The 16,757-nt window shown below is 32.6% G+C and overlaps 1 protein-coding gene across 3 annotated transcripts; it reads left to right on the plus strand.

Moving 5' to 3' along the window:
* Positions 1-301: 301 nt before the first annotated feature.
* On the plus strand, positions 302-3,383 carry LOC143055130 (veficolin-1-like). Of its 3 annotated transcripts, XR_012971958.1 has the most exons (5): positions 302-402; positions 709-875; positions 1,599-1,694; positions 1,963-2,126; positions 3,179-3,383. XR_012971958.1 is itself a non-coding variant. In XM_076228271.1 (4 exons), exons 1-4 carry the CDS (start codon positions 384-386, stop codon positions 1,972-1,974), a joined length of 294 nt encoding a protein of 97 aa, XP_076084386.1. In that variant the 5' UTR covers positions 302-383; the 3' UTR covers positions 1,975-2,236. The 3 variants fall into 3 exon arrangements, 1 of the variants encoding a protein (XP_076084386.1); XM_076228271.1 differs by lacking the exon at positions 3,179-3,383 and having other exon boundaries at positions 1,963-2,236; XR_012971959.1 differs by lacking the exons at positions 709-875; positions 1,599-1,694; positions 3,179-3,383 and having other exon boundaries at positions 1,963-2,236.
* The last annotated feature ends 13,374 nt before the right edge of the window (positions 3,384-16,757 follow it).

A 16,757-nucleotide genomic window follows, 5' to 3' on the forward strand; every position in this document is an offset into this window, starting at 1 on the left:
ATAAAGATTGGAAAAAAAGTACAATGTATACAATGCAGTAACAGTTATTTTAATTCTTTTAGCTTTTTTTTTTTGTTATTAATGTATTGCCAGTACTCCTACAATATGTGCTATAATGTTTTGTTGTAATGAAAAGTAAAATCACAAAAAGGTGTAAATAATTTAAATCTAAGTAAATCGATATGAGAAATTATGTAATATTGTTTATTGTGTTGTAAACAACATGTACTTTTGCGGACGTTGGTTGTATTTGCAGGAAACGTATTTTGTAAAAACAAGTTTATAAACATCCGTACTTAAATTGTTTAGACTTGACAATTAAGGCTCCAACTCTAACAAGCACTGCAAGGCTGGATTCAAGGAAGGGTGTGTTTCTGTTCTTAATGCTATCGTGTTTCAGAGGTTTGTAATCTAACGCCATTATTGCACTGTTAATTCTGAATTGTTTTAGATTTTTTTTTTTCGAAAATGGCGACGAGATAGCTTTCGAAATGGAGATTAGGACTAGCGTTTCCTGAAATTGATCTTAATCTATTTATGTGAACCAATGGAAAAATTAATACACGCAGAACTTTACCTTGTTATTTATAGTTAGCCTTTGATTTGGAAAGTGAAATGTTGCATAATGTTAAGTGATTTACTAGCGAAAATTGTATTTATACATTTGTTACATTTTTATAAAGAACTTTCCTTTGCGTTTCCGTTTAGACATGTGCACAGCATCAATGAAAAAAGATCGAAAATACAAAGACTTCACTGAAATACTAGACAAAACTGAGACAAAACTAAAAAGCGGTGCATTCAAGATATACCCAGACGAAACCAAATCTGTTCAGGTTTACTGTGACATGACAACAGATAGGGGAGGATGGACAGTATGTTGATTAATATCTTTCTGTCTTATGTTTCTTTAAAGTATTAAATACCGTACGTTTAATGAAAGATCGCATAAATAGAAAAAAGAACAGATGAACAAATTTACTAAAAACAATGAGAAATTATGATTTAATTTAAAGTTTAACACCAAAAAAGCTTCTAAAGGAAATAAAAGAGGGTTCAATTACCAAAACGCACGTGAGTGAAGCAATTTTTTTATTGTTTAATAGTTCATTAAGAATTTTCTTGAAGGTATCTTCCAAAGTCGACATCGTATTGATAAATCGATATAACGACCATTCTATAACATTATTTTACTATAATTCTTACTTGTGAATAATAATTATTCACTTTATTAAGTTAATCATTTAAACATGGATATCATATGATTGTTTAAGTTCTGTTTTTAGAAATTCTTGATTCATGTGTCCCTTTTTCAACTTTAATTGTGTCGTTACCCGACCATACGCGTATGGCCATATGAGTATATACGCAGGTGGTAATAATCATACACGTATGGTCTTAATATTCATATAGTCTGGAACATATATATGTCATGTATATATGATTTTTTATTGCTGTTTGCAATACGATAAGAGGTATACAAAAATAACGTATTATGCAGTTCATTATCTAGATTGCGTTTTACCTGTATAACTAAGTGAGAAAGCCATCATAACAATCAACAATAATTAATAAAATCATTAAACTTCTTAAATTAGGTTATTCAGAGACGTATGGATGGTTCAGTTAACTTTAAAGTAAATGGTTTGATTGTGAAAATGGATTTGGTGACATCACTAGAGAATTCTGAATCAGTATGTTACTAACTGATTTAGAAAATGCTGAAATAAAGGGGTATATAATTTTGTAACAGAGAAAATTATATGTGTTTTAATAGTGTGACTTAAAATTAAGGTTTACTGAACCGCAAAAGAACATTCACATTTTATCAGCGACATTCGTACACAAAAGAATTTTTGAGAAAGATAAACATAACCTGCATTGCTATGTTTCAAGTTAAAACAGGTGTTATTCTTTCAAATACACATTTTATCAATATTCTGAATGCTTTGATTATTGTAGGTAATAAGTTAATTCATCAGTTGACTTCTAGCGGACAGTATAAGTTGAGGATTGACATATATGATACAAAGAAATACAAGAAGTTTGCTGTGTATAAAACATTCATTATCGGAGATGGGGCCTCGAAGTACAAGTTAACTGTTAGTGACTATTCAGGAAATGCTGCTAAATGCATTAAACATTTACTAATCATGCTAATGAATAGAAATAACTGTTATTTTCTGATGTTTTAAAATCAAATTCAAAGGGTATTACAAGTACTGTTGATAAATATATATATGAAGAAAAATAACATAAAATTCAAAACTTAAAGACTGTTTTCTTTGCCTTTTGTCATGTTTTTTTAAGCTTTTTTTAACAATATATTGCATTGCATTTTAAAAAGTGTAATAATATTGCAACAAATGTCCTGACTTCATGTAATAATGAGAAAAGAATACATTATATTCACTCGCATCGTGCAGTAAAATGTATAATAGGTATACGATCTTTTAAATACTCATATTTAAGCTAAACAAGAACTTAATAAGTATCTCATTTGCGGAAACAGTCATGGGGGTGTTGCGTTTATGTCTTAAAAGCTTGCGTTGGAATCCCTCTGAGAGAACATTATAATAAACCAAATTTGAATGTAAAAGCCTGCTTCATATTTGTCAAGGCCAAATTACTGTAAATTGTTATTAATACCCGTAGCATCAGCTAACAAACAGCAAACATACATCGTAAAGTTGTAACAAATAAAGCAGTATCTACAAATGTATTTATAAAAATAAATGATAATGTATGAAATATAACATCGGTACCCTCTGTGAAATTTTGTGGTAAAATTTTTTATATGCATATACAATTCCAACACTGTTCCTATACAACTTGAACCATGTTCCGATCCTAGATAAAAGAGACGATTTTAAGCTAATTATACTGTTTCATTGTGTCAGAGCGTGTGTCAAGAGTAAATTAACTTTTTTTTCCCGGAATGATGCTCATGTTTCAAAATTACGGCTTGTCTGTCACTTTATCCTCGTTATACTTGAGGTCATCTTTGTCTAGCACAATTTTCCTCATATATTTAAAAAAAAATGGCAACATGTTCGAAAATATGGTGCACGTTTACAAAACGAACCACCGTGTATAATATTTCGATCATCGGATTCGTATGTTCTATGGAACACATGTGTATTATTATTTGCATACCCCAAATGTTTAATCATTTCAGATAACATCTTGGTGAGTAGCAATGGTATGAAATTCACTATCATCGACCAAGACGATGACAACCTTGAAAACGGTAACTGTGCACGACTGAATAGGGGATCTTGGTGGTATAACCAATGTGTTGGTAGTGATCTCAGCAGCAGATATGGGCCTATTTTGGGAGGATATACAGATATTAATTCAACAAGTATGATGATCAGAAAATTATCAGTGAATAAATAGAGATTTCTAATGTGTTTGTTTTTTAATCATGCTGTTATCATAATGCTTTTTTCTTGTATAAAAATACAGAATACAAGTTTCAAAATAATAGGTCAGTAACTACCAAATAAATGTGTTTCTTGAAACTAGTGACATACTCACTACCGTTAGTATCATATTATTAATTATTGTCTCTAATTTCATATTAAAGTGTCATTGTATTTATAGACTATCACTTTTAAGATTGCCTTTTTGTGAGTTTTTCTCGTTTAATATTTTGGACTTCCGTCGCCCGTCGTCGTATGTTAATTTTTACAATTTTTTTTTCTCTAAAACTGCTGAGCAGTTAAACCAAACTTGACCACAATTGGGGTAACTAGTTTTTAAAACTGTTATTAAATAGAGAAAATCTGACATTAGAAGAAAATGTATGGTCACATTGTTGAGCGCTACCAATTGTCTATACACGTCAAAAATGTCAGACGATTTCTTATAAGATATTGCCCTTCATTGACAAATTTTAACATGTTTTTCATTTTTGCCTATTATCAATAGAACTTAAATTTCTCAGAACATGATTGTAAATAAAATGAAAAGAAGATGTGGTATGATTGCCATTAAGACAAATTCCACAAGAGACCAAATGACGCAGAAATTTACAACTATGTGTCACCATGCTGCCTTCACTAATGAACAAATCCCATATCGCAAAGCCCGCTATAAACTATGATGTTTCTTGAATAATTCCACATAATGAAAAATCACCAATGAGAAGAATTTTTCAAAAAAAATATATTTTGTTTTGGTAAGAATAGGTATTAGTGACGTTTTGTACAATGGAGTGATCTGAGCAGATTTCGAGCTATATATTTTATAGTATATTTTATATAATCAATGTCTTTGCATATTATATTGATACAAAATGTAAAAAATATATATTTTTCTTTGAAAAAAAATGGAATTTTAAAAATATATTTTCCTCCTTACAATACCCACCATACCCCATTTCCCGTGTCTATATCATTATTGTGACCACACCCCCATTTCAACAAATTATAACACGATCTCCTGGAGTTGTCAATATGCTGGCGTACTGTGCATGACAATGTGGTATGACACAACTCCCTACCAGAGACCAAGAACGTAGAAATAGTACTAAAAACTTGTTTATTGTAAGTAAAACAGTAAATAAAATGGAAAATGCAACAGGGAATGTGTCTTAGATAGAACTTCAACTCCATAGAACAGACAACCACAAAGGCCACCAATGGGCCTTGCACACAGTGAGAGTAGCCACACTAGGAGGCAATCATTAGCTGAACATTTACCAAAAATGAGAATTGTTCAGCGAAAATGGACGTCACACATACTTCGAATTATATGTAAATGAAAGTCAAACATGTAACAATATTACAAGAACATGTGTTACGCTAGCAAAACAAGCCGTAAATACTTCCAAATCACATAATCCATGAAACCAATACTTATTAAGCAAAAACACGAAATTAAATATCCACGAATATGCAAGTTTTCATTAATCCACGAATATTGGACCCAGGGAAATAAATGAATTCAGAGTAGTTTACGTATTAACAAAAATTTTGTCACATTTCAGATTGAACATCGTCCAGGATTTTTATTCGTTTGCATGACATTGTTGATTATCATTGGTAACTATCACAATGAAATTGAAATAGCAAAATCGGAGAAAACTTTGAACGATATGAATAAAAGAAATATAGTGGCTATTTGTCTATATGAGAATAGACAGCCTAAAACAGAAAAAAAGAACAATCGGTTAACAGCCTTCACACGCGACATATAAACAACCGAAGGACAATGAGAAGCAAGTACGCAGGATCAATTTTAATTGGATTCAATTTGGAGTTTTATGAAGAAAAAAAATAATTTGAATACACACCTTTGCAACAGTTCTAATGATTTTGTTATACCAGGCCTAGATCACGTTAGCCTTATTTGGCACATTTTTTGGAATTTTGGATCATAAATGCTCTCTATCTTTATACTTGTTGGGCTTTCTAACTGTTTTGATCTGAGCGTCAATGATGAGTATTATGAAGACGTGTATGTCTGGTGTATTAACTTATAACCCTGGTAACTAATCCTTAATCGTAAGGATACGGCTCCTCTAGGTAAGTTCTCTTCCTTACAAAAGAGGGACGAAAGATACCAGACGGACAGTCAAACTCATAAATCGAAAATAAACTGACAGCGCCTGGCTAAAAATGAAAGAAGACAAACAGAAAAACAATAGAACACATGACACATCACGGGTTGGTTGACCGTTATGGAATAACCGTTTCCCAAATGATATCCAATATGTTACGTACGTCGTAACTACAATCTCCTTCCCTTTCATGAATGTGACCTACCGAATTAGACTATTTACCGGATTTGTTATCTCATAAACAACACGACGGATGCCACATGTGAAGCAGGATCTTCCGGATCACCTTAGATCACCCCTAATTTTTTGGTGGGGTTCGTGTTGTTTATTGTTTAAAACCGTAATTATCAAAATACGCGCGTCTGGTGTATTTAATCATAACTGTGGTACCTTTGATAACTATTCACACCGCTGTGTCGATGCCACTGCTGGTGTTCGTTTCGTTCCCGAGGGTATCACCAGTCCATTAGTCAGCACTTCGGTGTTGACATGAATATCAATTATATGGTCATTTTATAAATTTCCTATTCACAAAAGTATGATTTTTTCGAATTAATAAGGATTTTCTTATCCCACGCATAGATTTGTTTAGCCGTACTTGGCGCCTTTTTCAGGAGGGGGATTTCGGATCCTCAATGCTTTTCAACTTTTTACCTGTTTGACTTTATAACTATTTCGATCTGAGCGTCACTGATGAATCTGATGTAGACGAAACGCGCGTCTGGCGTATTAAAATTGTAAGCATGGTACCTTTGATAACTACTCTAACAGTTAGCTCTCTGATTGTTTGATATCAAGTAGTTAGAAGATTACTTTCTAAAATGCCAAAAACTGTTTATTACGAATTTGATTCACGTCCCCTGGGCTGTATGGACGTGTTGTTTGTCCGCCCGAGTATTTTGGGATATGTTGACTTACAAGTGATGGAAATATGAGTATCACTTATGAACTTTTTAGTGTTTTGTTATTCTGAGTACGGATGGAACAAAAAACTAGACCAACTAAACCCCCCGCAAAAAGGAAACGAGTAAAAAGTAAAAGTTCCAAAGGTGCATTGGATTCGTCCGCCATTTTAAGTATGTCCCAAACAACAAGTTCAAGATCTGGTTCATGTAATTTTTCAGCAACATTACCTTCGCAAATCCCTAACCCATCCAGTGTGGTATCACAGCAACCTCACCATTATCAATTTCATCAGTTTACATCACCTGATATAAACATGTTCCCCCTTCCTCCGTCGTCATATTCATATTCAAGGCCGCCATCTTAGATGGCCTACCTTATAAAAAAGGTAGACGACCTAGGCACAAAAAAGAACTCGGTAGATGATATAAAATCTTGTCGCAAATGCAATCTGATGTCGACTGTCTCGTTCGGCATGTGGGTGACATGGAGGGAAGTCAGCAATTTATTTCTCAGAGTTTTGAGAAAAATAAATCCGATGTTTAAAGTATTGCTACTGAAATGGTCGAGCTTAGATCCATAAAGAAGGAAATGTCAGACCAACTTGAAACCCTTCGTTGTGAAAATTTAAGGGACAATTTACTGTTTTTTTTTTTGTTTTTTTTTTTTGTGTAGAGGAAGGGGAAGGTGAAGAATGTATTGATAACATTAAAAATATATGTTCAACAAGTTTGACTATTTCAGAACCAGTTGAAATTTCTGCACCTTATAGGATGGGACAAAAGGTATTGGTAAAACAAATTCTGATAACACTCAAACTACCGATCGTTGCTACACTCATGCTACGTCAACAGATGGACATAGTACGAAAAAAATCTCCTAAGCTAAAGGATACAAGCATTTTAATCTCAGAACATTTTCCAGAGTCTGTGCATGAAAAACGTAAAACTTTGATTCCAATGTATGAAAAAGCAAAACTTGAAGGAAAATCAGCATTTCTTACAAGGGATAAATTGTATATAGAAAGGAATTTAATTGTGAATACAGATAAACAAATAAACAAAACCATACGCATAGACAGTTATAAGAAATCGAGTAGCTCTATTAAAAACACTCACAAGTCAGATAATTCGACAACAGGTGCTCAGTCAGCTCCAGGATATTTAGGGACCAAGGAGAAGGCAACCAAGTCCAGAATTCCTTCCAAGATTAATAGTCCGAAAGCTAGTTCTAGTTTTCAAAATTGGACCTGGTTTGAAATATTAGCCGATATGCATACTGAATCTGATTAGGAAACATCGAGAAGTATTTCATTATAGTCATTTTTGTATTGGAACATTAATGGGGGTCTACATGACAAACTCTCTGAACCTAACTTTTTAAATTAGATTTGTTCTTATGATGTAATTATTTTATCTGAGTGTTGGATTGATAATGCATATGATAATGTTATAGATGATTTTACATATAAAGCTAATCCTTTATTAAAAAGTAAATATAAACAGGGAGGAGGTATTTTCCTCATGATTAAAAACTGTTTTTCTAACTTTGTTAAAGTTGTTAAAGTTCTCCATGATACAATTATATGGTTACAAGTATCAAAAGATGTGACAATTTGTGGTCAAGATTATTATGTTGGTTGTGTCTATTTACCACCAGTTAGCTCAAATTATTATAAAATGTATGAATGTGATATATTTTATGAACTAATAAATTGTGTTAAAAAATATTCAACTGAGTCTTCTAAGGTGTTTTTATTAGGTGATATGAATGCTAGAACTGCAATAAGTAATGATTTTATTAAACATGATAGTTTGTATGGATCAATTTTTGACGATTTCAATCTTTAACTATATGAGTGACAATAATCTACCTGTTCGAAGGAACCCTGATCAAGATACTAATGAGTACGGAACAAAACTGTTAAATTTGTGTAGAAGTACTTGACTTTGATTTGTGAATTGTCGACACAAAGATGGAACAGTAAACAATTTTACTTTTTGTGGTTCGCGTGGTATGAGTGTCGTTGATTACCTGATAGTACCGTTTGACTATTTTCACATTGTGGAACAGTTTATAGTTAGTAACTTTACTTCGTTCAGTGATAATGCACCTCTTCACATACTTCTACAATGCAAAGCGATGTCTTATACACATGAACAACAAAACCGTAATGTATCTTCAAGCACGTTTGACAGTTTTCGGTGGAACGATGATGACTTCAAAGAACAGTGTTACGAATCCTTAATTTTGAATAGTGGGTTACTCAGCCAAATAGTTTGTTGTGATGCTAAAAAATCACCAGATGGTATTGACAATTATATTGAAAGTTTTACTACTCAGTTAGCGGATATTGTTGTTCCATTTTTTAGAAGCACCAGTAATAAATCAATTGACTCTCGAGCTCAACGTACAAGCCGAAAATTGGTATGCAAAACTACTGATAAGCCATGATTCAATTGGCTCAAATTAGTGTAGAAGGCTTTGTCATGTTTATTTAAGTGCGTTAAATATGTTTAATAAGAACAAAATAGCAGAAAATCATTAGAGACTTATCTCTACGAAGAAACAATGCAAAGTCTTTGAAAATAAGTTAAAACGGCAGTATAAACGTCAAGAAGGTGACATGCTTGAGTATCTACGTAAAATCGACCCTAACAAGTTTTATAGAATGTTCCAACAAAAGCGCTAATAATACAGAAGTCCCCCGTTTGTCATATTTTAAACATTTTAAAGAGTTATCATCAAGTAACACTCCAATAGTCAATGACAAACAGAGTATACAAGACACTACATACGAAGAACTTGACCGTGTTATCACGCAGGACAAAATTTTAAAATGCATTTCCAAATTTAAACGTGGGAAAAGTCATGGAGTTGACGGGATTCTGAACGAAATGTTAATTGAATATAATGATGTGCTGATTCCGTTCTTAGAGGAAATGTTCAACAGATTATTGTGTTCTGGTTACTTTCCGACACCATGAACATGGACAATTGCGATACTTGTTCCAGTTTTTAAAAAAGGCGATCCGTTTGATTCTGTATCGCAGCATACGTTTGGTTAGTAATTTGGCCAAATTGTTCACGTCCATTATGAATATGGGATTATTATTTGAGTCCGATACCTTTAACTTCATTACTGATGCACAGTTTGGATTTCGGCCGGGCAGCAGTACAATTCATGCGATGTTTAGTTTATTAACTGTCATTTAAAAACACTCTCCATTAAGAATCGTTTGTATTGCTGTTTTGTAGACTACAAACAGGTGTTTGACAATATGTAGACTGAATTTATGGTTGAAATTGTCAAAAATTGGTGTAAAAGGGAAACATTTATCATAACTAAAATCAATGTATTCAAATGTGTACGAATTGATGGTTTTTATTCAGAGCAGTTCACGAGTACAGTTGGCTTAATGCAAGGGGAAGTACTCTCTCCAATCCTTTTTTCGTTGTACGTGAATGATTTTTAAATGGAATTTTTAAATAACGGTAATGTACCGTATGAAGTACAGGAATTGTCTCTTTTTTTTGCTCATGTATGCCGATGATATGATACCATTTTCTGATTCTGTAAAAGGTTTACAAGATATGTAAGACACACTTTTATTGTACACTCAAAAAACTGTGAACAATGCTACACCAAAGATTATGGTATTTAGAAATGGTGGTAATGTAAGGGTTGAAGAAAAGTGGTATTTTGACGGTTGTGGTATTGGCATTGATGATGAATTTTGTTATTTAGGTATTCTGTTGAATTATAACGGAAAATTTTTAAAAACTCAAAAACAATTAGCTGAGCAAGGCAGGAAAGCTGTATTTGCCTTGAAATCAAAAGTGTCATCCTTATAGTTGAATGTTTTCACATACCTTAATTTGTTTGATACATACATAAGTAGTATTTTATGCTATGGCAATGAGATATGGGGCTTTCATAAAGCTCCGAATATTGAAAAAGTTATGTTAGATTTTTGCAAAAATAGTTTAGGTGTCAAACAATGAACAACGAATGTAATGGTGTATTATGAGTTTAGTAGATATCCTTTGATATATTCTAGATTGTATAATATTATAAGATACTGGTTTAAACTTTTATTAACAAATAATTGTATTCTTGAAAATTGTTACAAAGAGCAGGTACGGAATCAATGTTATAACAGAAATAGTTGGATTTATCAACTGAAGTATTTATTGCTTAATTTGGGTCTGAATGACTTCTGGTAACCAATATAATTTAGTTGTAAATGATACTCTTAAGTATTTTGTCAAAACTAGAATATTTGATCAAGCTAATCAATATTTGAATCGATTATTGGATGGCTCACCAAAGTGTTTTTTATATACATACTGTGTAAATAATGTTCGTTTACAATTTTACCTTACTAAACATGTGAATTTTAGAGAGTATCTAACGAGAATAACATTGTCTTCACATAACTTATTTGTTGAAACAGGACGATATCACAGTGTAAATAGATCAGAAAGAAAATGCACACTCTGTACTTCAAATACAATAGAAGACGATTTCATTTCATTTTACAGTGGGATTGTTATAATGCAATTAGGAGACAGTAAATTAAGCCATATAATTATAAGCGTCCATCGTCATTTAAGCTTATACAGTTGTTCAGCACAAAAATTGTAAAAGACATATGTAACCTTTGTAAATTTCTTTTCCATGCATTTAAACGTAGAACAGACATGTATATGTTACCAATACTTAATATAGATTATTATTCTTCTCGGATGTATTCATTTATCAGTTATGTATGTTTTATATATTTATTTATGATATATTGTATTTGCATATATATTATATTTGTACTGATCAGCATCATTTGCTCAAAGTAATAAAAAATTGAATTACCTATGATGTTACATATTACCTATGATGTTACATATTTAACGCTACCTACATTTCCTTTGTTAGGTAGGCTCTGATTTATTATTTTCAATAATTTGTCATATATGTTGTTAATTTCCTCTATTCACATGATACACTAGTATGTCATTACTTATATATGATTAGCTTTAAAACTTTAAACTAGGGACAGTTATTGAAACGTCCAATACAAAAGAATAAACTGACGATGTAGCTAATTAAGGATTTGTCACGTGATTTTGAGATATTAATGCTTTTATTATCATCATCACGAACATTTTAGTTATAATATTCAGATAGTTCATCGTTCATAAATGCTTTCAAATAACATAATTGAGTGGTTCACTTCTTGATAACTTAAAACAGCAATGTTAACATATATCACATGCATTTAAAACTATAAAAGAACTCTTTGCAACTTGTGATACCATGCTAAAGTTTGGAATTCTGAAGTTCACAAAATACTTCCTAAAGACATGATATAAAGACAAAAATATCAGTTTTGACATATTGAAAAGTCGATAAATTCCTAAGGGCGTGTATGGACAGCACCAAAAGGGGAAATGGCTAAGACCTTACCGTATATGTATATAGCCTTTATTATACTAGGAACAACATCGTGTGCGGCCAATGCAACCCTAATATGGATCATTCTTCGAAACAGGAATTTCAGAACAATATCAAATGTTATCATTGTGAGTTTGGCTACAAGTGATTTCTTATTAGGGTTTATAGTATCTCCTATGGAAATGATGCACCATTTATTGCCAGATTTTGACGTTATTGGATATGGATGTTTAGCCCATCAAGTTGTAATGATTTTTGTGCCACTTGTGTCCATCGTCCATCTGTTGTTGGTTGCAATTGAAAGATTTGTTAAGATTGTGTACCCTCTGCATTATCACAGTATAGCTACTAGATCCCGCGCAGTAATCTTGATTGTTTTAACATGGTTGTTTCCCTTTACTGTGAGTCTGCTACCTTTTATGGGGATACACCAAAACATGGAATCTAGTAACAACACGGATAGCACATGTGCTACCTTAGATATGCTACCGTGTCCATACTTAAATACTGTATTGGGCATGATTGGTGTGATCTGTGTCTTCATGGTCATTCTTTATTCGGTGATTATGAAAATTGCGTACCGGCATGCAAAAGAATTGAGGAAAATTCGGATCCCGAAACAAAAGGGTAAGATCTTTAAATCGTCCGAATTAAAGGCACTGATTGTTTTAGTAATGACAGTGATGTACTTTGTCTTGTCATGGGCTCCGTTTAGTGTATCTGTTATAGATGAATGTATGTCTGGGCAGATAGCCAGCTATTATACACCAGCAATATTCATAGCTTATTTTAATTCCACTGTCAATCCTTTGATTTATGGGATAGGTAACAGGGAGCTCAGAAACTCCTTCATTGCAATTTGCAGTAAACAAAAAAGAAACGAAATAGCACCTTTTAATACGGCTACTACTGCTGTCTCAATGACAGAGCGAAAGATAGCAGACACCAATATGTAATTCAAATGGAAAAGACTAAACCTATGATATCCTGGAACTTTGAACGAGAATAAATGAGTTAACATAAAAGTGCTATTACGTAGTTATGAAATACACTTCTGGCTGCACAATGTATTTATGATTTATTGATTATAACAATTAAAACATCATCTCTTTTACTTTTTACTTTGTTTATCTCTAACAGTGCATAAGTTGATAGACATACATGCAGTTTTCAAATTCAGGATCATTGTTTTCTGTTTAGTTTACTATTAATCAAAAGCAACAAAAATAGACGTGATAGGTTAAACACATAGGAGCATCTCTTAGTTTTTGTTTTCATCGGACTTTGATAATTTTATTGTTCGAAAATGCGGCCTATGGTCATAAAATTGTTGTGTGCATTATTTATTGGAATATCTTCTGGCGTCTACTGTTTGCTTTCATGTATCTCTAGAATTTTCCAACTATGTGATAATTAATGAATTTTTTACTTGGATTCATATATTGAAGCGGCTCCAGAGAAGTTAGCTAAGTATTATTCTGAACTATATATAGCCACCGGCACCGGCAAAACAGCAAATGTGTTATTTTGCCGGCTCTGATTAAAATATCTTATAATAATTCAAGTCAGCAAAATAGCCTACTTCTATAGACATGACTATTTGACCAGCACCAGAAAGATAGTGAACTTATTGCCTGCGCTGGAAAAAAGAAAATATACTTTTTTGCTGACATTAAGAATCGGGATCTGATGCATACATTTAGCATTATTCTGAATGATTATAGGGATAACTTGAACTACTTGTTTAAATATGATTTCATTGCATCAAATGGATGCCCAATATTTTTTTTTTGTTATAGATTTTTAATAGTATATGTTTTGTAATTTACTCTTTGACTGATAAATGTTTTCAAACAAATCTATGCGTTTCAAATATTGTTGCTGCTTTCCAACTACTGGTATATCTGTAATTATCTGATCCATAGTACTTTTTAAACGTAAATATTGAAGTTCACTCTTTACAAAGATCCCACAAAATACCAAATTCACTATATTAGTGGTGCAGGTCAAATAGCCATTTATATAAAACAAAACAAAAATAGGCTATTTCGTCGGCTTGAATTAAGATATTTTAACCAGAGCCGGCTAAATAGCCACTGCCTAATAAAAAAGCATCCATCAGACACTAAAATCAACTGAAATACATCACAGGGACTTAGTATTTTAACGTCATGGACAGACAAAGTAGACATGACGTGTAAAAGCAAAAAATGAATGTATCGACAGCTAGCAGGCTAGTTAGGAGTTAAGCTGTTAATAGATCAAATTTTACGTGGGTGTGCCTTTATACATCACGTTAGTATATATTAAGATTGTGTTTTCTCGTTGAAATATTTAAAAAAAAATTTGTCATGATACTTACAAATATTGAGATGTTTTTTTCTTGTTGGTATATTCATCAGTTTTTCAAAATACATGCATAGCATTGAAATATTTCCATCTTAGCTTACTCTTTTGAAAAAAAAATGAAATTAACTATGTGTTTAAAAGCACTTTTCTAGATTTACGTTCATGAAGATCGCTCATATCCAAAAAAATTAAAAGCTAAGCATGTGTAAAGAAATTACCAAACGCTATAAAACGAGATAAAAACCATTTGTTAACCTTGTTGCTTCTGGACCTTTTCTGGAATGTTTTATTGCTTATAACGGACACTTAAAACCAATAAGTAAGTTCAAGCACTGTCAATCTATTCAAGGGATTTTAATAGTAGCCTGCTATTCAAATCCGCAATATTTTCGAGGCATTTCACATATATGTGTGTATGAACGGTATTGCTATCGTCGTGTGTTATGTATTAAATACAGGCCTTGTGAATGTTGTGTAAGCCTGGCTTTTTACCTCCTTGTGACACTTCCTGAGTTTCATGCGGAGGAATCATACTGATGTGGTGCCTTTCGCTGTCGTCTTGTTGATGTGTACTCGATACGACAGATCACACCAAAGTTCTTCAAACCTGGGAGGCTTTAAAGGGTAGGACGATGAATACGGTAATCAATATTGATAAGTTGCGTTTCTTGTGGATTTGTATGGCGGTTCATGTCTGTGGGTGATCTTATTCCCATTTGTCTAGTTTCATTTTGATGGAGTCGCTGACAGATCAGGCAAGCATCAACAATGTGACCCTGACATTGACAGATTTAGGGATTTCGTTTGTAACAAAGTAAAAGAGCATGTGTTCTTTGGTAGTACGCTGTGGCACCCATCAAACTAACTCTCTCTCAACAAGCACCTGATTTATACGATTGTCAAAGAAGCTCTTAGCATACTGTATAAACCTGTTCACGATGCATGCAAACTTATTGAGCCAGCGATGCCTAAATAGACACCAAAATGACAGTTTATAGGCGTAAGAACAAAACACACTTATGTACCAAAGTCCTTATATTGAACATATGTTGTAGTGGTGAGATAATTCATCTGTGATATATGTGACACCGAAACCAATGTTCAATCAGTACATAGTGGTCTCAATAAACTCAAGATAAATGTCGGTCTATTTAACGAAGCTTTCTTAGTGAGCCTACCCCCTGCTGAGGTATCAATCAAAGAACACATTTGTTGCGTTCAGATAAATGCTTTAATTACCACCACAGTTCAGGTTTTGAATATGGATGGAAAATAAGGAATACCTCCATTATTCTAGTATTTTTTTTTTACAAGACCTTGTTTGTAAATGCAAAGGTAAAACTATCTGTAGCAAATTTTGTGAGTTGGTGTGCTATTATTGATTACATTTTTCGTATGTATACGATTCTTCACTTTTAGCTTATAAACCAGGGGCATGATTGTTCTGTGGTTTTATAACAGTTTAACGGTATGATTTGAGCAGACAAAGAACAGACACGTACTACCAAAATAAACTCATCATTGATACCAGGATTAAATTTTGTATATATGTCAGACGCGCGTTTCGTCTACAAAAGACTCATCAGTGACGCTCGAATCCAAAAATGTTAAAAAGGTCAAATAAAGTATGAAGTTGAAGAGCGTTGAGGACCAAAATTCCTAAACATTTTGCCAAATACAGCTAAGGTAATCTATGCCTGAAGTAGAAAAGCTTTAGTATTTCAAAAAATTCAAAAATTTGTAAACAGTAAATTCATAAGTATAGTTGTTTGATTACTTTTTTTATTTTTAAAGGACTAAACCAAGATATGCAAATATTTTACATTCATTATATCATTATACCATAAGACATAAGACCATTAAACATTACCAACCAGTCTGAAAAACATTCCCTTCGAATCAATGTTATATACAATATTAACATAAATAGGGAGATGTGGTATGAGTGCCAATGAGACAACTCTCATTCCAACTCACAATGTGTAAAAAATAAACAGTTTTAGGTCAAAGAACGGTCAATAATACCGAACAACCAGCTATAAAGGGCCCCGTCACTAGTATAAAATAATTCAAACAGGAAAACCGACGGTCTGATTCATATTAAAAACGAAAACGAAAAACACTTATGAACCACACCAAAAAGCGACAACCACTGAACAATAGGTTCCAGGAGTTTGAAAGATTTCGCAAGAAGAATAGTGAATTTTCGAACTACAATACCGATAAACAACTAAAAAAAAACCAATTGACCGATAAACAGAACTAACAACCTTTTAATGTTAGTGAAAATTGAGTAAATATACCCTTTAAAGCAAATGTTTTACCATATGTAAGTTCTGTATTCATATAACTTAAATTTATTTTCGTTGTGAGATGCTTCATATCAGCAATCGTTTAATTAAACTAATAGATACCTTCAAATGCACCAATTAGACACATAATTTATTTTTTTTAATTTTCTGATTTACTTTTCGATTAGTTGTTCAA

This window comes from Mytilus galloprovincialis, chromosome 12 (genome assembly GCF_965363235.1).
Source record: "Mytilus galloprovincialis chromosome 12, xbMytGall1.hap1.1, whole genome shotgun sequence".
Lineage (NCBI taxonomy): Eukaryota > Metazoa > Mollusca > Bivalvia > Mytilida > Mytilidae > Mytilus > Mytilus galloprovincialis.

Coding starts and splice junctions, on each gene's coding strand:
- LOC143055130 (XM_076228271.1), top strand. Junction 876..1,598: donor CAGATAGGGGAGGATGGACA/GTATGTTGATTA, acceptor TTCTTAAATTAG/GTTATTCAGAGACGTATGGA.